The following is a 21,658-nucleotide window of genomic DNA, read 5'->3' as shown; positions in this document are numbered from 1 at the left end:
ATGTATTTTAGGACAGATTTCTCAGAGTGCCTGGGTGGCTCAGTCAGTTAAATATCCGACTTCGGCTCAGATCATGATCTTACGGTTTGTGAGTTCGAACCCCGCATCAGGCTTTCTGTTGTCAGCACAGAGTCTGCTTCAGATCTTCTGTCTCCCTCTCTCTCGGCCCTTCCCCTACTTGAGCTATCTCAGTCTCTCTAAAAAATAAACACTAAAAACCAACAAAAAAAAAACCCCAGACTTCTCTCTAGAGATCTAGAACTGTTTTCCAATTGCTCACTGAACATTTCTGCCAGGATTCCCCGTAAGCACTGAAAACTTACCACATCTAAAATGGAGTTCTTCAACTCCCCTTACTTGTTTGTTTTTCTCTTAAGCCTTTTCTTTCTCCCATATTCTCCGTCTTGGTAAATAGCAGCCATATCCCCAAGCCAGAAATCCGGGAGTCATGTCTCACTCCTTTCTTTCCATCATTTCTCTCCATATCTAACCAATCACCCAAACCTCTTCTTTCAGGCTCTCAGATCCACCCCCTTGCCTCTACCCTCACCCCTGCCCTCACCCAGGCCCTCATCCTTTATCACATGGGATATTGCTACAACCACTTCCTAACTGCTTCTATTTAATCCTGGCTGTCCTTGAAGCTGCCATCAGAGTGACCTTTCCAGTACAAAAACTCTATTATGTTACTTCTCTGAATAAAACCCTTTAAACTTCCTGTTGCCTATAGGATGCCATTCAAACTCCTCACCGTAACATTCAGGGTAGCTCCCTAGTTGGGCTGCTGCTTGTCTACATGGCTTTTTTGTAGGACCCCCCCAAAAAATAGTTGCCCCTCCCCCATTTCCCCAGGCATGTGCAGCCTAGCAGATGCAGGAGGGCTTGGAAAGTGGAACATGTCTTTATATGAAAACAAGGTATCCTTCCATTGGGAGGATACAGCCCTGCATAAGGGGATGGGGCTTAGCTTAGCAAAACTGGGGCTAAATCCATCTCATGAAATCGTCAGCTGACCTATTTCCATATCTACACACATTCCTAGATGTGGCCATACTCCAGTATGTTGAATTATTTGCAAGCTTTATCTTGATGCCATGATAGTGATGATGCTTTCCAGGAACCTCCCCCTCTTCCTCTAGCACCCATGATTAACTCCAACTTGTCTTTCAAGACTTGCTATAAGCATCATCTCCTTCTGGGAGGCTTCTCTGCCCTCATAGCCTGAATTCCTTGCCATGACTCAGTGTACCCTAACACCTGTCTCTGTGTCTGCCACATGACTTTGTCATAATGTTGTAATGATTAACTTTTACATTTGTCTCCCTCTGTACTTGGTGAACAACTTAAGGCCAGAGGGTAATCTTTTATGCATCTTTATATTCCTGGCTTGGTTTGGATAGATTCTCACTAAATTAATGGTAGGGCAACTCCCAAAAATGAGGCAGAATGTGAGCTTCTAGGTTTAGACAGAACTACAGGGCTTATATTTATTGTAAACAATTAAGAAAATAATAGTACTATTTAGCAATGCAAAACCATTGCAGAACACTCCAGAAAGGAATTGTCATTTATTTATGAGCAAAGGCATACATTCGAAGAGGCTAAATGCTGACAGAAGCAAGGAAAGCCTTGGTCTTTTGAGAGGCATTTTAAGGGCTGTAAGGCAGAATTAGAGCCGGCCAGACATAGGAGACAGCTATGATGTGAATAGGGCAGATGAGCTAAGAACAAACTTGAATTAAGCCTAAGGAGCAGAAACGGGAGCTTCTGTTTAAAACCCACTTTTGCAATTGACTGCATGTTTGACCTCTGGGCATCATTAACCTCTGTGTCTTAGTTTCCACATCTGTAAAGTGGAGATAATAATGCTTCCTTACTTCAAAGAATTATAGATTAATCAATGTCGGGAAAATGTCTCTAACTTGGGCACTCTATGTAAATATCCAGAGTAGCATGTAGGGAAGGAAGGTGTAAATACTAAAGAAATAAATCTGAGCTTCCTTCTCGTTTGTTCCAAATGTTCAAAAATGAAAAATGATTGCTAATGTCCTCATCCTGGAAAATGCTATTGAGGAAAGAGCAGTTAGATTGGTATTTTGGAAAAAAAGTCCTTTGGATGGCTATGTCTTGTATTCTTCCATGTGCTTTCCGAATAGAGGTGTCTGCTGAGGTTTGTGACTTCTAGGTGCCTGGGACTGAGACCTCCTGGGTGAATCATTATGAACCAAAAAACGTGCTTACGCTGGGAACGCTTGGCCAGCAAATATGGTTATTGCTTGCCCGGGAGTGGGTGATGATCTTAGAGCCTATGTGAGCTTCCTATTTCTTCCTCTTCTCTCCCCATTGCCCAGCTTCCCTCTACCAGAGGGGTGGCCCTCCATGTGATCTGAAAATTAAAATGTCAAGAATCTACAGTCGGCCCCTCCCCAGCTTTCTAAAAAGGGTAGACTTCCCAAAAGGGCCTTAGGCTTATTGTCTGGCTTGAGGGCCTCAGCAGGCTGAGTGGGGTGATGGGTGGAAAGGAGGAGGTAGATAGCCAAGAGAGGTCAAATTGCCCCATGGGAAAAAAATGGATCCAACACCAAGGTGTTCTTATGGTGCAGGAGGGTGAGAGGCAGGCACAGGGCCCAGAGCAAGGAGGGGGCTGGGCTGGCAAAGGGGAGCACCAAGCGCCAGAGTTGGGGCCTTCATGTGGGGGAGGAAGGGAGAGAGGTTTGGCCTGCTTTTTCCTACTATGAGAGAAAGGTTTTGAAGGGGATGTTTAGAACAGGGCCATGGACTAGGAGTTAGATCTGTCTCTTTTCCATTCTACTTCCTCTCTTTTTAATGAGTTAATGTATTAAGATTGGTCTTGAGGCAGAGTGACTTAACAATAGTCCAGGTATGTTCAAGAAACGGGAAGATTTTTTTTTTAATGTTTTTATTTATTTTTGAGAGAGACAGAGCATGAGCGGAGGAGGGGCAGAGAGAGAGGGAGACACAGAATTGTAAGCAGGCTCCAGGCTCTGAGATGTTTGCACAGAGCCCATCGCAGGGCTCGAACCCACTAACCTGTGAAATCATGACCCGAGCCGAAGTCAGATGCTTCATTGACTGAGGTACCCAGGCGCCCCAAGAAACTGGAAGATTTAAAAAAAATTTTTTTTTCAATGTTTATTTATTTTTGGGACAGAGAGAGACAGAGCATGAACAGGGGAGGGGCAGAGAGAGAGGGAGACACAGGATCGGAAACAGGCTCTAGGCTCTGAGCCATCAGCCCAGAGCCCGACGCGGGGCTCGAACTCCCGGACCGCGAGATCGTGACCTGGCTGAAGTCGGACGCTTAACCGACTGCGCCACCCAGGCGCCCCGAAACTGGAAGATTTTAAAATGAGAGCAGTAGAAGGGCAGCTGATGTTGTAGATGAAATGGCATAGGGTCCTTGAAGCGTTGAGCTGCTTTGCTGGTTGCCTTGGGTGGTGGGGTTTGGGGCAGATCAGACTGGGTCCAGTTCATCTATACCAACAGTGTTGCCTGTCCCTGTTCCTGATGCTCACTGCTGGGCACTAGCTCTACCTTTCCTTAGACACATTTAGACGCCAAGGACAGGAGAATTTGATCTAAGGTCAAGCCATATATACTCAAGGATTGTTCTCAAGAGTGAGCGGTTCCTGGGGGACTGGAAAGTCTCAGATGCTTGGACTGGTATCTCCCTATTGGCCTTTTTAAATTACATTGGTTTGTCTGCATAGCTTGCCGGGTAGAAACAGAGACCAATGAGAAAGTTCTCTTGCACAAGGAGTTAAGGGCAAGCACCACTGTATTACGGACTCACACACGACCCTCTATTATGTACGACCTTTTATCTTAAGGGGGCACTTTCTCTGTTGCTTTGCTAATCATTTATTTTTCTTTTGAATTGTGAGAAGAATTTATTTTTCTTTTGAGTCACTCTGACCTTAAGTGATGTTAACAACAAAGCAAAGTAGTTGGAAGTGCTTTTTGTACTGTTGTTGTGTTTGGAAATGTTAACCTTGTGTTACGGTCACAGCTAAGTGGTTTAGATCAGACCTAAACATCCTGGACAGCTGTATCCCTGATTTGTATACAGACTTGGATAAGGCATGGCCGCCCTTTCCAAGTTCTGTGCCCACCTCACTCGCCTCTTCCACCTGAAGAAGGAAGCTGTACAACAGGCCCAACCTGTCTGTACCTGTGTGAGCATTATTTAAAAGAGAGAGGCATGTTACTGTTTTGCTGCTGTTGGCTTGCCTTTCAGAGATGGACTACTTTTTCTTGATGGGTATTGCCTGAAATGGAAGAATAGAATAACCCTTCTGTCTGTTTTTATCTCCTGAATAGGAACTATTCAGAGACACTTCTTTGGGGGAGTCTGGAATAATTAATTCTCTCCCCCCCTCTCCATCTTTCTCAATGCATTTAATTTAAACTTTCTTAATGAAAACTCATCTCTCATAAACGCCGGGTTGGCCCATTTTGTGTGTGCCTGCTCTGTCCTGCTTTGAGTGATGTGTAAATAAGAGGCAATCTGGTGATGAGTTTTGCTTGTGTGGTGTGGACGGGTGGAGAGGGAGGAGGGTTTGATGAATAGAGGCACCCAGAAAATGTACTTGATAATAACATGGCCATGATTGATGTTGTAATTCCTGAAAAATTATCATTGTGATATAATTATTTGTTTATGAACTGTGCCCTGAGACTCCCAAGTTTGTGATTATTCATGGCACAGATAAAACTCTAAAGTCAATAATTCATCAAGGGTATAATGGTTTTGTTTGGGGGAGGTGTGGGGGGGTCACATGGATATTACATCCTGTTTCTGACACTTCTGCTATAAATCTGAGAACTCCTTTAGTATGAGGAAGAGCCACCTCCTTACCCTCTGCTATTTTTTTTTTAAGTAGCTTTAATAGTTTGGATATATTTTAAAAACTGAAACTAATTTTACTCTTCTAGAAAAATTCTTTCAGCATAGGAACGTTATCTGAGTCATTTTTCTTGGTGTATTCCATGACTGCCAAAAAGGGAGAGTTGAATACAAGAATGAAAACAACTGTGTTTTGTCCCCAGAACAGTACAGGACAATCTTAACTAATCCCTTTGATTTTGATCCATAAAAGGGGACAAAAGGAGACAAAAGGAGGTCCATTCATTTTCAGAAAGTTGATGAGTTTGGCCTCATGATTCCTTCTTGAATTTTGAGGGGGTGATTTGACTCATACATATCAGAAGTCTTAGCATCTCTAACCCCATTCTGCCCCCATAGGAGGGCTGATGTGGTACTTGCTCCAATTTTTTCCATTTCCTTCTCATGGTGGTTATTTTCCTTCCTCAGCCCGCTGGGAATCTTTGTCATGGATGTATTATGTGCCATAAAGATTTCCTAGGTACTGGGGCCAGGACTCACCTCTCCAGCAGGGCTGGGTGAAGCCGTCTCAGAGGGCATGTAAAGTACAATGAGAATGAGAAGTGTTTTCACAGGGACAGGCTTTTGCTCCCTTTCCATGCCTAATGAATTAGTGAACTTCTCTCCTTCAATTGCTTTTCACCTAAGCACATGGCAGCATTATATGGTTATACACATAAGGGAGGTGGGAGACCTACCTTAACGAAAACTTGTGAAAAGACCAAGGTGTTCTTGTTGACTAGAGGTTCAAGACGAGAAAACAATTTGATCTGGCTGCTAAGTAGGGACTGTACTCTCAGGCTGTTTTAATTAAGAGCTTAGAGTCCGGGGATACCTGGTTGGCTCAGTCGGTAAAACATGCTATTCTTGATCTCGGGTTGTGGGTTCAAGACCCACGTTGGGAGTAGAGGTTACATAAAAAAATAAAAAGATAAAAAAAATACATACCCTAAAATTCAAAATAAAAAAAAGAGCCCAGAGTCCTGAGCAAGAGATGTAATGGGACTTTTATTCCATGTTGGAACCAAATCACACCTGGGGCTCTGTGATTGGTCCAAGGTGCCATATTTTTAAAAGGACCCATTATAGGTTGAATTATGTCCTCCAAAAAGTTAAAGTTGTAGCCCTCAGTACCTCACCATGTGATAGTAAATTCATTTTCTTCTCATAATACAGTACTGTAAATGTATTTACTTAGGATACAGTCATACTGGAGAAGGGTGGGCCCTTAATCCAGTATGACTGGTGTCCTTATTGGAAGAGGAGAGCATGGAATAGGACAGTGGGGAGAATGCCACTTGAAGACAGACACAGGGGGCAGACAGCCATATGATGATGGAGGCAGAAATTGGAATGATGTAACTATAAGTCAAAGAGTGCCAAGGATTGCTGGTAACCATGAGAAGCTAGGAGAAAAGCATGGAATAGACTATCCCTCACAGGCTTCCAAAAAGAACCGACCATCCTGGCACCCTGAATTCAGGCTTATATCCTGCAGAGCTGTGAGAGAACAAATTTCTGTTTCAAGCCACAGTTTGTGGTAAAAAACAACAACCCAGGAAAGCGATAGGAAAGCCATGCCAGGGCCTTGACAAATTCTGGTACACCCAGATGACAGTCACCAGGCTAGTGAACGCATCTGCCACAGTGGCACTGGAGGAAAAACTGGAAGAACAGGTGACAGCCTAGAGAGTTATCAGACCCTGACAGCCATATTCACCTCTTTGAAGGTCACTCAGAAAAAGACTCCATCTAACTCCAGAGGTAAGATTTCAGCTCAACACCCTCTAAAAGTTACAACTATCCAATAGTGGGCTAGAAAGACCTTCACCACTAGAATAAAAAGATGTGATTTCTACACTAGAGCTGCTAAGATCCTCTGGATGATGCCTGAGCTTACAGCTCAATGTTCATCAGTGTGGATATGTTATTAAATGGTACCTTCTTGAGGAACTGAGATCCATTTACTTAGCTGTTTATGGTAGATGACGTCAAAGTTTACTAAGTTCCCGACTGATTGGGCTCTTTCTTCTTCTTCCTTTATTTGTTTTACCTAATTTATTGCTGTATATAGAGTACATTGTGTTACACACACACACACACACACACACACACACACACACACACCCATCCTCCAGCCAACATTTATCAATGACCGACCCTGTGCCAGCTGTATGGACTATCCAGGAAGGCAGGAATAAATGAACTTGCTGCTTTATCCATTTTGCCATTCCTTTTTAGGAAATGCATAGAAACTCAAGCTATCCTGCCATACCACATTTCTAGTGGAATCTGCCTCTTGACAAGTTATGTTTCATTTCCTTCCTCCCTCTCTCCCTCCCTCCCTCCCTTCTTTCCTTCTTTCCTTCCTTCCTTCCTTTCTTCCTTCCTTCCTTCCTTCCTTCCTTCCCTCCTTCCCTCCTTCCCTCCCTCCCTCCCTCCTTCCCATCCATCGGTATTCTGAAGACCTTTACTGAACAAAGGCTGTTTGTGAATCACTGAGCTAGGCACTAAGGGGGGACATGAAGATGAACGAGGCATGGTTTGTGCTTCCCGGGAGGTGGGGGTGGTTTACCAGGTTAGCCCCTCTTCTTCATAATGATTTACAGGAGATATATGAAAGCAGGAGCATCTAAGGGTGATCACTTACCTTAGCATACCAGAGTTGTTTCTTAAGCCTGCTAGTTGTTGTCATTCTTTGGGAATTAAGCCCAAGAACGAGGTTGGTGTTGTGTTGCTATATGATATGAACTATTGGCAAAGGTATTTTTCTTGCTCTCTTAAGTTCTCTATTCTTCCTACTTTTTGAACCTGGATAATAAGCCTTTTAGCCTGAACAGACTATCTTCTGGGCTTGACAATATACATTATCTCTTACCTTCAATGCAATGCTGAGACCAGGTTGACTTCAAATTGTTGGAAGCATGTTCAATGTAAACAGGCTTTGTCTAGGAATAGGCAAAGATGGGGGAGAATTACAGTCCACAAGGGCTAAAATCCATTTCTTTATGCTCAACTGATGCAAATCTTCCCTCTTGTCCCACCTGCTGCCTTTATTTGAGGTTCTTTTTTCTTTTTCTTGTTCCTTATTGCAAAATAAACAATATCAGTATTGGCTGGGAAGGAGAAGAGGAAAGGTCCGGAGGGCTGGCTACAGATCCCTGTTCTGTCCATGACCTGCAACCTGCGGCCTTGACACACTGACTTGCTGCCGGCCTGGTTGGGGAGAGGTCCTGTGCCTCTGGGGCTCGGGGCCCTGGCTTGGCTGCTGGCCTGGTGCTGGGGACATGGCGGGGCTCCTGGCTGTCAGTGGGTCTGAGTCCAGAGCTTGCTTGTTCTCTTTTTGGCCAAGAGGTGTTTTTTTATTTCATTAGTGACATAATTTAGCATTGATGGGTACAAATAAAGGATGGGGAACTTGCTGGTACTAAGGGAGGCTTGAGCCTGGGGGAGAATCCTGGACTTCTACCACTTCTGCAGAAGCTTGAGATGCAGTGAGGATTTCACTTCATCCGTCCCTGTCTGGCTGCTGCTTTTCAACTCTCCTTGCCACTACCTGCAGACCACGGGGCTGAAGCAGTGTCCAGCAATACAGAGTTACGTACAGAGCTAACACGACCATCAGCTGACAGAGGGTCAGCCCTAGTACCACACTCATCCATTTGCCCTCTGCCTCGGCAGACCCTCCCCTACACAAAGTTCTGGAGGCCACCCGTAGGAGCCGGCCTCATCAGCACCTACCAGACCAAATACCTCCAGTAAGGTGACTTCAGCTCACGCTCTGTTCAGGATTGAGTTTCTAGCTTCCTCAGTGTTTTGGCTTCTCAGTCTTGCTGACTCTCCAGAGCAAAAGTGAAAGATAAACTTTGGAAAAGTGTTGGGAGAACCCAATTCAGTGTTCTCAATTACCCTCTCCCTATTTCCAGGTGTTACGTATTTCAAGGACCTATAAAAGGCCAAGTAGAGAAATCTAGGGCCCCACCACCATAACCACATTCCCACATCTGCCAGTCTGAAGCAAGCCTCCATTAATAAAAAGGATCCTCAAATTGGCAAATGCCACTGAAGACTTAAACTAGGGAGTGACATTTACTGTAGTTGGTGGCTTTGGGACAAAAGCGCCTTTTGCTTCAGCTCAAGCCAATCATCTCTCATCATTTTCTGTAGAGCACGGATTTAACATGCAACCCATCTGTATCCTTATTTGAGAGAGAGCAAGTTGAAGTTTTCTTTGTTTTTTTTTTGTTAGCCAGCTGACCTGCCTTAAAACGTGACAGGCTGCATGCTGCTCGCTGACCTAACCAATAGGACAGCACGATCGTGACTTAACTCGGCTTGTCTGGAGAAAGAAAATACAGATTTAGTATAAAGAGAAGATATAAACAATGGAACAGTTGGTTATACATTATAGATCGTAATAAATGAAAATATCGAGTGCATTTTCAATGATTAATGTATGGAAACTGTCATCACTTACTGTGCATTAATCAAGAAAAAATGCACACTTGCCATAGTGGTTAATGTGCAGGCCCGTTGTTCAGCTTTGATAATGTGCATAATAATGCTCGGTATGACAATGAGTTGGGGTAGCTGAAAATTTAGGATGGTTGCAAGTTTGGTGTAGTATTTGGATTAGCATCTTAATCTGTGCCTTGTCAACCTCATCGTTACACAAGCCATGCATTTTTTTTTTCCAAAACTAGCAAAAATATGGATGTATCTTTTTTTTTAATCATTTTTTTTTTAAAAAATCAAGAGTAATGACCAAGGTACCTGCTTACACAAATACTACCAGCATTCATTAGTTAGGATGGTTACATGTAAAAGAAATGATGCCAGATAGTAACAAATCCAAGAGAAGTTTATTATGAAAATGGCACCTGCGGATGAAAAAATTAAGTTACATAAAGACAACCATGTATGTGACATGTATGAGAATCTACAAAAGTATAAAAAGAACCCTGTTGTAAATGAAGTATGTACATTTCTGATTTGCAGCATTATCAATGGTCAATGAAAAAAAATGTTTCAAAATAAGCCAGGCACTCAGGAAGTTAGGTCCGGTTAGCTTCACACAAAACAAATGTACCATAGCTGTCGCTTTGTAATGTTTTAATTTTTCTTTTCATATATATTGTAGAGTTGGTAACACTGCTAAGATTTTTACGAACAGAATATCCCTTTCCCCATTATTCAGCTACTTGGCACCAGTCTCCTCATAAAAGTTTTCATATATTTGTACAAGAAATAGTTAAAAACACAGACACAGTCTTCACAGGTAATGAAGTGTTTTTTTTTTCATTTTGTAATTTTAAACACTATGGATTTAGACAGCAGCTGTGATTATCTGTTAGTTTAAATCACCAGAAATCATTTTGACACAACACAGAAACATTTATAAAAGGAAAAAAAAAAACAAAACAAAACAGCTGTCTAGCTGTTCTTTGTAGCTGATAGGTGCATTCCTTTGATTGTTCGATAGCTAGAGTAGAGCTTCCAAAATTAATCTTTAAATATCATGACTGGCTTTCTTCACCTTCTAAACCTACTTAAATCCTTCAAGTAATGTCCCCATTAAAATTTGTGGCATTTCACTTCTTTTAGTTATTATTCCACAGTGATGTGGGCCCAACTCATGGAATCACAAAGGTCCTAGAGGAAACCACTCAACACAGTGATATTCAAAGGACAGCCGAATTACTCTATTAGCATTGCACACATAAACAAATATATATGACAAGTCTATATTCCGTTATCCCCTCCCCTGTTGTTTTAAAAAAATGTTGGTTGACCTTTGAAATAATTTTCTGTCTCACTGGTAATTGCTTTATGTATTGCTCCATCAGCCAACCTGGAAGGAAACCAAAGAAAAGCACCCATTGCTTATATAGGTAGAGCACAAGGGACTCTGGGAATGTTAACAACTGAGGCTATATGGCATCAATTTATTTAATATATCTGAGCATTATTCTTCAGTGCTTTGTGTTGCACTCCAGAAGAAAAAAGTCATACCCAGAACTCCATTGTGGGAAAAAATGGCTCCATTAACCTTGAGCTAGTTAAGAGTCTTTTTATCTCTGAGAATGAAAAAGATTTTGGAGAAGGCGGGGAAAGGAGAGATGGGGGCGGGAACAGGGGGAGACAAGAGAGGGAGGAAAAGAAAGGAAAGGTTGGGAGAATATACACCAGCAAAGCAACAGCAGGAATTTCAAAAAGTGAAACGGAAGATTCACAGACAGTAGAAGCAGCATAGGGTGACATTACAGAGGAAGGCCACCACACAAAAATCACTAACCCCCAAGAATCACTGATTCACTAGGACTGCAGGAATGGGACTGTACCACTCCGGACTAGAGATAGAGCACAGAGAAGACAAAGGACAAAACAACTACGTTAGCTTAGTATATACTGCATATAGAAACACACATTGAAATTGCAATGGGACTGACAGCCAAGGACACGTACACATTGCACACGTTACAGTTCTCACATCTGTTATTAGATGCCTTAACAAACAGCTGCCAAAAATGGAGTGGAAGAAGAATTTATACTCGACAGTCATTTGGAGTGTTTGACACTACACTGATTTCTGGCAACAAAGACAAAATAGGATATTTTTTTCTTTTTCTTTTCTTTTTTTCCTTTTTTTCTTTTTTTTCTTTTTTTTTTTCTTTTTAGTACTTAATGTGCGGTTTTCAGTTGCAGTTATGTTTGAAGCTTATTAACCCATTCTTTAGTTTTAAACCTTACCGGTTTCAACCTAGAAACAAGAGAACCAAAGGGGAAAAAAATTTCATCAAATCAAATCAGTCCCCTAAAATGCAACCTTTTTTTTTTTTTTTTTAGCAAGAAGTGATAAAAAAAAAAAATCAAAGACATGTTAAATATCCTTTCCTTCTTTTACTCTGAAGTGTTACTGAAGTTGCAAAAATTAGACTCAGACTGAGAAAAGGGAAAAAAACAAAACAAAGCAAAACAAAAACCCAGATCAACAAAAGGCAGTATGTACCCAAACTGCTCCTCAAATCAGTTTGATTGAGTTTTCCAAAAGCCCCTTTAAAAAGGGCTTTACTGACCCATTAAATTTAATGTGAGGCTATGTTTGTTAGTTGGGAGGTAAAAAATTTTAAGTCCTGCAGCAAACGTTAATGAGGGCTTTGTCTTAACTAACCAAGGAGACTGCAGCAGCGGGACTCCAGACCAGGACAGAACACGTTATTATTATTATTATTTTTTTTTCCCCAAAACCCAGCCCAGGAGCTGCATTTTGTATGAAGACATTACAGATTAATAAATGATAGCACCATGGTTTTAGAAATTAAGTTAATGTTTCAGTAATTAACATTTAGTCCAACTTTTTTTTTTAAAACATTCTAGTCACAGGCCAGAAATTAAGTTTAAGAACCCAAATTATTTTTATGTGCAAGTAAGAAAATCTTAAAATCTTAACCATAAAAAGAGAATTAAATTCTGCATAAAATTCTAAAATACTATCCCCCCTATCTTTAAAGGAATTAGGAACCAAAACAAAAAACCACCCCATTTCATTTGACTTAGTCAAACAGGGCACATTGTTTATGCTTGTCTCTTTCAATCTTGATCATATCAAGATCTTTAGGAAGAAAAACCCAATGGTTGTCACTTGAGAAATCTCTTGACCACAAGACTGAGTATTCTATGGCAGAGGCATATACAACATTAAAGACATCTTAATAAAGATGCAAAAGGAAAGCAAAACAACCCAACACACATCTTAGAAGGAGACAAAATGGCAGGCAACTGGTCATCTGACTCTCGGAAGGCGAAAAATAAACATATCTTTACAGGAAAGAATAAGTCAAGTTAAAGAAAGAGGGGGTGGAATGGGGGCCGTCGTGGTGAGAGAGGACGCTGACCTGCTCGAATTCAAAGTGCTAGAATTAAAAGGTCTAAACGAAAACGCCGATCGACGATGCCTCCGGGCGGAGCCCTGGCCCGCGCTGGGCGGCGCCTCAGTCCTCCTTGCGCTCCAGAGTCTGTGCCGCGTGGATGCCGTTGCTGTAGACGGGGAAGGGCAGCGTGGAGAAGAGTCCCTCGGCCGTGGTGAACACGTTGCCGGCGGGCATCTGCGTCAGGCTGGCGGCGCTCACGGCGCCGCCGAACGGTCCCGACATGTTGAGCCGGTGCACGTGGTGGTAGAGCATCTCCATGGGCGTCTTGGGGTCGAGGCCGAAGCCGGGGCTGTTAACGTCCACGAAGTTAACAGCGTGCGCGTTGGGCAGCAGGTTGCCCTGCATGGCCAGGGTCACCTCTGCGGGCGCGTAGCGGATGGTGCCGGTGGTGTAGACCCTCTGCGCGGCCGTGCTCGTGGCGGCCAGGGTCCCCGTCACCCTGTGCACCAGCGGGAGCACGACGTTGCCCGCCTGCAACCTCTGCAGCGCCTCCAGGTCCCCAGTGTACAGCAAGGAGTTGGACGCGCTGGGGCCGCTCCCGCTGCCGCCGCCGCCGCCCCCGCCGCCCCCTGGGTGCTTGTCCCGTGGGGACGCCGAGAGGGGGGGCGACAGCGGGTCGGAGGCGACGGGGGCCAAGGCCGCAGTGGCCGAGGCGCCGAACTGAGTCTTGCGGGCGGCGGCGGCGGCGGCGCCGTCGGCGCCAGGCGGGGTGAGGACCGAGTCGGGGATGGCCACGTGCAGGCCCCCGCCGCCCCCGCCGCCCTGCGGGGACGGGAAGTGCTCCGAGCTGGGGGGCTTGGTCATGCTGTAGGGGGACTCGTTCCTGGAGATCTCCCGGTTGGGCGGGTAGTTCCAGATGCTGCTGTCGTTGTCGAAGTTGATGGGTTCCGAGATCTCCGTCTTGATCTTGAGCACCGAGGCACTGTTGGGGGAGGACAGCAGCCGCGGGGGCTCCACCAGGCCGGCGTCCAGGCCGCCGGGGCTCGACGCGCTGGACAGGCGCCGGCGGCTGGCGCTGCCGCCCTTCTGCCGTTTCCGCCTCTTCTTGCGCTTCTGGTGCTTGCTGGAGGCCTGCGCGCCCGCCTCGCCCGCGCTGTCCGAGTCCTTGGCGCTGTCCGACGTGAGCGACTCGCAGTTCTGCAGCCGCAGGTCCGACTCGCTCTCCACGTAGCGCTCCACCTTGATCTGCATGGGGCCCAGTGCGCCGAAGCCGTCCTCGCCCGCCTTGGGGTTCTCAAAGTCCGAGTGTTCGAAGCTGTCGTCGCTGTCGCGGCTGTCCGGGTTGCTGGAGCTGTGGCCGTCGTCGTTGCAGTTCATGTCGTTGTCGCAGGCGTTGCCCGACTTCTTCCGGTCGGGTTCCGGGTCTTCGCTGTTCTCGGACTGATTACCCTTCTCGTCGGACTTGGAGTTCTCGTTGTCCTCTGCGTGGGGCCAGTGGCCGGAGTTGGCGGCGGCGGGGGAGGAGAGACAAAAGACACCACATTAGCAGGGCAGCGTCCGGGTCGCACGTGCTGGAGGTGGGGGGCAGGGCTGGGGAGGTGTGTTGGCCCACCTGAGCTGTTCCACCACCTTTGCTACCTAAAAGCCTGGGCTTTCTCTCTCTGGAGGGCCTCGATTAGCTGGGCCTTTACTCAGAGTGTGGTTCATAGACCAGCGGCACTGCATCACCTGGATGCTTCTTTCAAATGCAGAATCCCAGCTTTCCACCCAGGCCTGCTGAATCAGATTCTGTATTTGAACGAGATCCCCCGGTGATTGTTTAGCACATTAACATTTGAGAAGTCCTGCAAAAATATTCAGGGAGTCAGGGTAAATAACCTGGAATAAGATGTCAGTGACACAGAAACATGATGGTATGCAAGGTGACTTTCTACAGACGTCAGCCCCTTCTGTTGGTGAATATTTGTTCATTATTGAAGACCACACTCCCTATTCCTAAAGTTGTTTTTCTCTATAGCACTTAGCCATACAGGCAATCAGATGGTGCTTATTTTCATTTACTTTGATCTCTTCCTCCAACAAGAATACAGGCTCCACGGGGCAGGGAATTTTTGTGTTTTGTGTTTTGTTTTGTTTTTTTTTTTTCCCTGCTAAATACTATGTAAATAAAAAGCAGAGCCTGTCTATTCCAGAACTTCTGCCCTAGGAAAGAACTTTCAAATGAATGCAGTTTAGGATAGGGAAACAGTCAAGATCCTCTGTGCTTTTCACCTCCTTCCACTTCCCTGAAGCTTTGTCTGGAGTAGAGGGATATGGGCTCACAGGCCTGGAGAGCAGGTGCCCTAAAGATGGGGGGGTCGGGGGTGGTGGGGAACCCTAGCCATCTGGCACATTATAGGGAGAATAGATTTTCCCAGTAACACAACTCAGAAGATTTAGGGACAATGCTGATTTTATAGCTGTGCTGTGATGCTTTCGGATGCAGCCTGCACTAGAACTTGGGCAGATCACGTAACTACTTCATTTCCGTGGAAGACGGGTTAGAAGAGGCTCAGGCTTCTTTGCAGCTGTAAAATTCTGTGAAGTTCTGTGCTCCTTGGCTCTAAGTGTGCCTGTGGAGCGGGGGTTGGGGGTTGGAGGAAAGGTACATTTTTGAATTAACTTTCTTGTGTTCCAAAGAGCTACTCAGGGTACTTTCCAAAGAGTCGTTTACCAATGTCATTAACTATCCTGCTTTGGAGGCTCAATCCCAGCTTGGGAAGCATGTGAATATTTCGGGCTCGAGGCTGCAGGAGGTCTTATAGGTAGCAGAGATCGTGCTGCCTCTGCTTCAGGTAAAGAGGCCAAAGCTTACTATGGGATTAGGGCACGACTCCTTCTGTGTGGCCAGTGGAGGGCTGACATTGAGTGATTGCTCAACCAGTCTCTCTCTGTATGTTTTTGCGCATACAGGCATATTGGGATGCGTGAATTGATGTGTATAAATATATACCTTCACATACATATGCTTATATATACAATATATATGCATGTATGTTTACCACATGCATATATGTATACATCCATGTGTGCACATATGTATGTGGTGGTATACTGATATACATACCTATGTGTACAGAGAGTCTATCAACTTGATGTGACATATGTGTCTCTATGAAATTTAACAGTTGCTCTGCTCTGATGGTGGCCGTCTGGCCATTGCCCACCCCTCATGTTTGGATAGGCAAGCAGTCACTGCAGAACATGGAGAAGTAGTAATACCTGTAATACCTGAGGTATCTTTAGAGTCTGATTCAGAGTCAGATGTCTCCGAAGATTCTGAAGTTTTCTCTGGCAGATGGGGGAGCTGTGCGATATCCATGGGTGTATCCTTGTACTCGGGGTTACTGCGGGGGAGGGAGGCATTCGTCAGGAGGGCAGACACCCATTCCGCATGGTTTGCTTTTGACCATCTTCTCCCCACTTCCTTGCCCCAAACTTTTGGAGTTTAGAGAGTTTAAAAGACTGCACGTGAAATCATTTCTCTGCTCGTTATGGGACTTTGACAGGAGCTTGGATTTCATGTGCCGGGGTACAGCCGCACCCTGCTACAATGACTGAATACCCAAATGCTACAGGAAAGCCACTAAAAAGCTTTTAAATAATCAGGTAGCACTGGGGGCCAGGGAAGTGTGCCGCTTGACATCCCTCCCATCTAACACCCGGGCGGGGGGGGGGGGGGAGGTGGGGGGTGCGCGGCGGGGAAGGGAGGCTGAGAAGTACTCTCAACTATTCCTTCCTATACCTCCTGGTGTGCCCGATCTTCTCTTGGGCTCCTAATGAGTCCGTTGCCTCAGTTCCCTTGTCTTGGTTCCTTGATGGAGCTTCTCAGCTGTTGAGATGGCTCTAAAGCAACTGATGGGGGAGGTGCGGGGGGGGGGGGGATGTGCGCAGAGCCCTCGGCGCCTAATGATCTGACAGATGCACAGGTGCACCTTGGGATGCATGGATTATGGCTACTGAACTGTCAACACACCCATTACAATCACATTTTCAACTGCTCATGTGGTGTTCACCTGTGGCTTGTTAAGCTGGAACTCTGATTGCAGCGGGGAGAGTCCTAGTGTGAAAGAGGCCCTAACAGAATGGCTCTACCCCCATTTGCACAAATGTGCTTAATTCTTGTTCTATTTTTAATTCAGAAACAAGCCTCTTCTGGAAAAGAGAGTGTGTTCGGCCAGTTTGAGTTCATTATCTTCTAGAAATGCCACTTCAAGGCCAGCCCAGTGTGGGAGCAATGAGGGCTGCTGTAATCTGAAGCCATAAGGAAACCCTCTGGCCTCAAACTGGAAAATGCTGCTTCTACCCTCCATGATGGCCCAGCCAACCAGAGACTTACAATACAGGATTAAGGATTCATTTGTCAACCTCTAGTGAGATTGCTGTATTGAAGAGTCACTGTTTCAGTAACCACTAACACTGCCAATCACTGGGAGGGTTAATTCACTAAGATGGATCATCAGGCATTTACTCCTTAGTGTGAATTAGCTTCAGTAGCAGAGTTTTCTGTAGATAATAAGATGAGGCTAATGGTGGGAAGGTGGCCTTGGCACTCAGGCTGTCTCTGAATACTCTGGAGTCTGTAATTCTACCAACATGTGAGGGAGTAGGAACAAGACTGGCGGAGCAGTCATTTCAGAACAGGGAAGGACCGTGTTGTCCTTCCGGATGGACCCAGAAGTGAGGGATTCTGAGAAGGAAGAGGTGGCCTGAAAATACTCCTCAGGGAAGAACAAAGAACAGGAATGTGGGAAAGAAAAACAAACTTCAGTGAGCTGCTCTTTTGCTAATATGCAACGGTCGCTATTTTGCCAAGGCCAAGTGCTTTTCTTCTAGATCTTTAGTCTCTAGAAGTGATACCAATGAATGGCAGACATGGTGGGAGTTTTCTCTGCTAAAGCCCATCCGTACTGATCTCCTTTGGTCCAGATGCCTTGGGGCTTCCCAAGTCACTTGTCCCTCAACTTGCAGCCTTTCATTATTGAACTCTGGGTGAGTCTTGAGGTCAGCCGGGAGCTGTCTACCATGTCTGAGATTGAGGCTCTTGAGCCTGAAAACTGGTCTTGGGTACCCAAACTGCTTCCTTCCTCTCCCTATGGAACTAGACGGACTAGAATCACCAAACACTTAGGTGCTTGTATCATTTGATCCCAGGCCAGATCAGTGGTGTGGATCCACAACTGCACGGACTGACGCCTCCTTAACCCTTCTCATTCCCTCCATTTGGGGGCAGAGTAGTCATGAGATGGATGAGGCAGTAAGAAAGATCCAGATGGAAAGATATCTCCCTGAACCAGAGTGACAAGCATGTAGATTACTTTAGTAACCTATGTTACATCAGCATGGGGGACAGGTACCTTGTAGTCTGTGGTGCCCCTGTTACTACTGTCCGATTTTTAATAATAATGGGTCTCCTTGGCACAACACCATTTCTGACTAGCAAAAGAATGTTAATGCCACAATATCTTATTCTATTTTCTCTTTGGCATGTGAGGTTTTTGTTTTTGTTTTGTTTTGTTTTGTTTTTTTTTATAACCTTCTGCATTACACATAGCCACTGTTCTGTAAACCTCTTTGTAAAACCCATCTTGAGCATATCACAAACACAGGGGAAAGCGTGCATGAAAATCAGGCCTCAGAGAAAGCCACATGAAATACACATACTTGGGCCTTTAGAGAGAATTAATGTAGAGTAGAAGAGGTCAAAAAAGGAAAGAGAAAGTAGATAAATGAAGACTCTTTTAAGTGGCGCACATTAAGGCCCTCTCTAGAGCTATAATCATTAGTGTCTGATTGATATGCTATTGGTAGCAAGCACATTCATGCCTTCAAGTCATTGCCCTCGTATGTGAACACGCTCTGAAGGGTCAGCGTGCTGACGAGCCACGGTTGCCAGCATCTCGGCTCCATTTGGCTGTCTCAAAGAAAAATGGGATTCAGGTACTCCCTGTCGAGATTATCAGCCAAAGGGCACCAACTTCCATTCATAAGACCGATCAGAGGCTTTCCTACTCGGACCGCGTGTGGGTCCTGCTTGGTGGCTTTAAAGCCAAGAGAAGCTCCAAACTGGAAAGACAGTAGTGGGAGGGAGCCAGGCCTAGCGTTCTAATAACCTCAGGCCAGGATTGGTGGAGAACCTCCCAGAAATCTTGCTGCCCAAAGCAGACCCCCCGGGGCCGTTGCCCTCCGTTTTCTTTTTGCTAGTTTGACTCCAAAGGCAAAAGTAGATGAGGAAGGAGGGAGAAATGGGGTTGTAGACTAGAATTTAGGAAGCTGTTGAGCCTGGCTTCATTCATGGATGTAAATGCGAGGGCACATTAAAATAGCAGTGAAGGGTGGGATCACACAGCATTAGGCAAAAGGAGAGCGCCTTTGTTTATATACTGACAGTGCCTTGATTCTGGCACAGCAGCTCACTTCGCTTACCAAAACTTGAATGCCCCAGGGAATCAGATGCTATGTAATCTGTGTAAGGCTTCAAAGGGATGGAATATAGGAGGCAAATAGTGAACCCTGTCACTTCTTCCCCATGCCCTTTTGCTTAATCTTCTCAAGGATGGGAATGCATGAATGTAGGTTCATGTGGTGGGGGGAAGGTGGTGCTTTCTTGAATGCTTCATCTGTAGGCAAAAGTCTGCATTTGTTTCTTCTTCTAGCCTGAACATTTGTGGGGAAACCAAAGCAATGTCTGTAGAGCTGCCCAAATGTTGACAGACCAAGAATTACTGACAGTTTTGTGACTCTGCCCCGGAAGTCCCCTCCAACATAGCTCTGATCTTTGCATATGTCTTTGAATCTTGTGGAAAGAAAAAGCAGAATTTCCACATAATTCCACACCAGATACTGCCAAAAGATAATAAAACATGTCAGCTATTAACCACGGGCTGCATATTTTATAACTGACACAGAAATGAAAAAGAATTAGAAAATATACCTAAGAAGATAATTCACCCAGATGATATTCTTCTCATTTGCGTTCTTGGCATTAATAGCTATGGTGGCACTAGACTGTATCCAAATATATCCTCCGTTCTTCTGCATCCAACGATAGTACTTCGTCACACACTGGCCCTTATTCAGCACTGGGGGAAGAAAACAAAACAAATGGAAGGTATTGTGTATTAGGACTGGGACCAAATGATAATCATCCCGGTAAAACCGCCAGCTTAGAAAGGGGAGGTCCCGCACTAATCCAGGGGTGCCCTTCTGTATGCTTAATGTATAATGCCATTAGTAGGACAAATAAAATCAACAATTCAGTGGAGCGAGGGTTACTAGCATTTGTAGCAAGACTTTATTCCATTTTGGGCAGCCATGGTGTGAAGGAAAGAATAAAGGTACTACAAATCTTGTTGGCTCACAGAATACCTAATGTGGTGTGGATATTGTCAATGGGTTTGACGTCAGACACTAACAAAGGAAACTTTGTATGTGATTTATTCATAGCTGCGAGGTAGATCTCTTTGAGATTCCAGATATTTGAATGGTTCCGAAGATGCTTCACCCCTGTCTTTGATCATTTCACCTCAGTGCAAGCAATATCAACCAGTGTCCTCACACATCTGTTCCTTTTGATCTTGTCTAGCAGAATTTATAGTCCATGTATGAACAAAATTTACATTGGTCAGTCAGGGGAAATTCTGGTGAGACTTTCCTGAATGTTGGGACAAAATAAATTCCCCGACCGAGTCAGAGAGAAGCACTAGCCTGAGGGAGGCACAGAATTGACTTGGCTAGAGCCAAACAGAGTGACAGCTCCACACAGGCTCTGAAATATGGCCCCAAATGAAGGAACAAGTAAAAACAATCAGTAATGTGAAACGGTGCCATTAAATACCCACTGAAGGAGAGCTTTAAAATGCAGATGTTAAAAATGATACTTTAACCAAAATCTTGCCAAGTTGAAATTGATTTGATTTGTATCTGGGTACTCCTGAGCTAGTAAAAGGGGAAAGTGCAGTAAATCATCCCCAGAAATAAAGTGCTATGGAAAGGAATGGTTTAAAAGGATGCCGGAAACGTGCAAAACCTGCTGTTATTACTTGGCTAGGAATCTCAGCAACTCCACACCCCCGAAAAAGCGCGCCAGCTGATTGGCCACTAGAGGGCAGTGTGCACTCGTCCACGTTGCCCACTTTTTGGCATGTCCTTGTCTCCGTCTGCTAAAATGAAAAACCTCTAACTGCTGTAATAAATTTGGCTAAATTAGCTGCTAAATGGTTATCTCAAGTAATATGTATTTGCATTAATCATCTTGCTCTAAACCAGAACAAGCCAGAGTCCTAAAGACGTAGTAAATTCATATTGTCCATTTAATTACGGCTAATAAGTGCTTCATATACAATAGTTTCATGAAGTACATTTTGATTTTTTTTGGGGGGGGGTTGGATGGGTAAAGGGAAGTCACTTTGGAAAAGAGCTGTGTTTCAAGGCTGTTGAAGCTCATCCGTCGTGTCTAAGCCATTCCTCCTGGCTCCAAAAGTGATCAAAAATCAACCTCCCCGTATTCTATCCATAAACATGTACACTTCGATGTTTTTCTCCCAGTCTCCCCTTTGCTCACAGTGCCTTGAATGGGTGGTTGTAAAATTTAATAATTACGTCTTAACAGGTGCTTGAAAAAAGATTTGCTTTGATGTGTGTTTCAAAAAGTGGCAAGCACTATTCTGAAACTATTCAACAGTTGAGGGTATTTTTGAGGCCCGGAACTGTCACACCTTCTCTTGGTGGCGGGGCTCCACAGGTAGCATTGTACTCTTCTTGTGTCGGCAATTGTAAGTTCTGCCATTCTGCATGCATGGCTTCCCAGGCTACAAAACTGCGTGGTGAAGCTGAAAGCAGT

At 44.8% G+C, this 21,658-nt stretch overlaps 1 protein-coding gene across 1 annotated transcript in view; it reads right to left on the bottom strand.

The window, feature by feature from the left end:
* Positions 1-9,746: 9,746 nt before the first annotated feature.
* NPAS3 (neuronal PAS domain protein 3) overlaps positions 9,747-21,658 on the bottom strand; it is an 861,155-nt gene continuing 849,243 nt past the window's right edge. The window contains exons 9-11 of the mRNA XM_047864546.1: positions 19,751-19,898; positions 16,039-16,163; positions 9,747-14,258 (exon numbers count right to left, since the gene is read on the bottom strand). Of these exons, the coding sequence (XP_047720502.1) occupies positions 12,898-14,258; positions 16,039-16,163; positions 19,751-19,898 (1,634 nt within the window). The 3' untranslated portion in view covers positions 9,747-12,897. The remainder of the gene's footprint in view (positions 14,259-16,038; positions 16,164-19,750; positions 19,899-21,658) is intronic.

This window comes from Prionailurus viverrinus, chromosome B3, assembly GCF_022837055.1.
Source record: "Prionailurus viverrinus isolate Anna chromosome B3, UM_Priviv_1.0, whole genome shotgun sequence".
Taxonomy (NCBI): domain Eukaryota; kingdom Metazoa; phylum Chordata; class Mammalia; order Carnivora; family Felidae; genus Prionailurus; species Prionailurus viverrinus.
The sequence above is the reverse complement of the archived record's forward strand: the minus strand, read 5'-3'. Positions and strand labels throughout refer to the sequence as shown.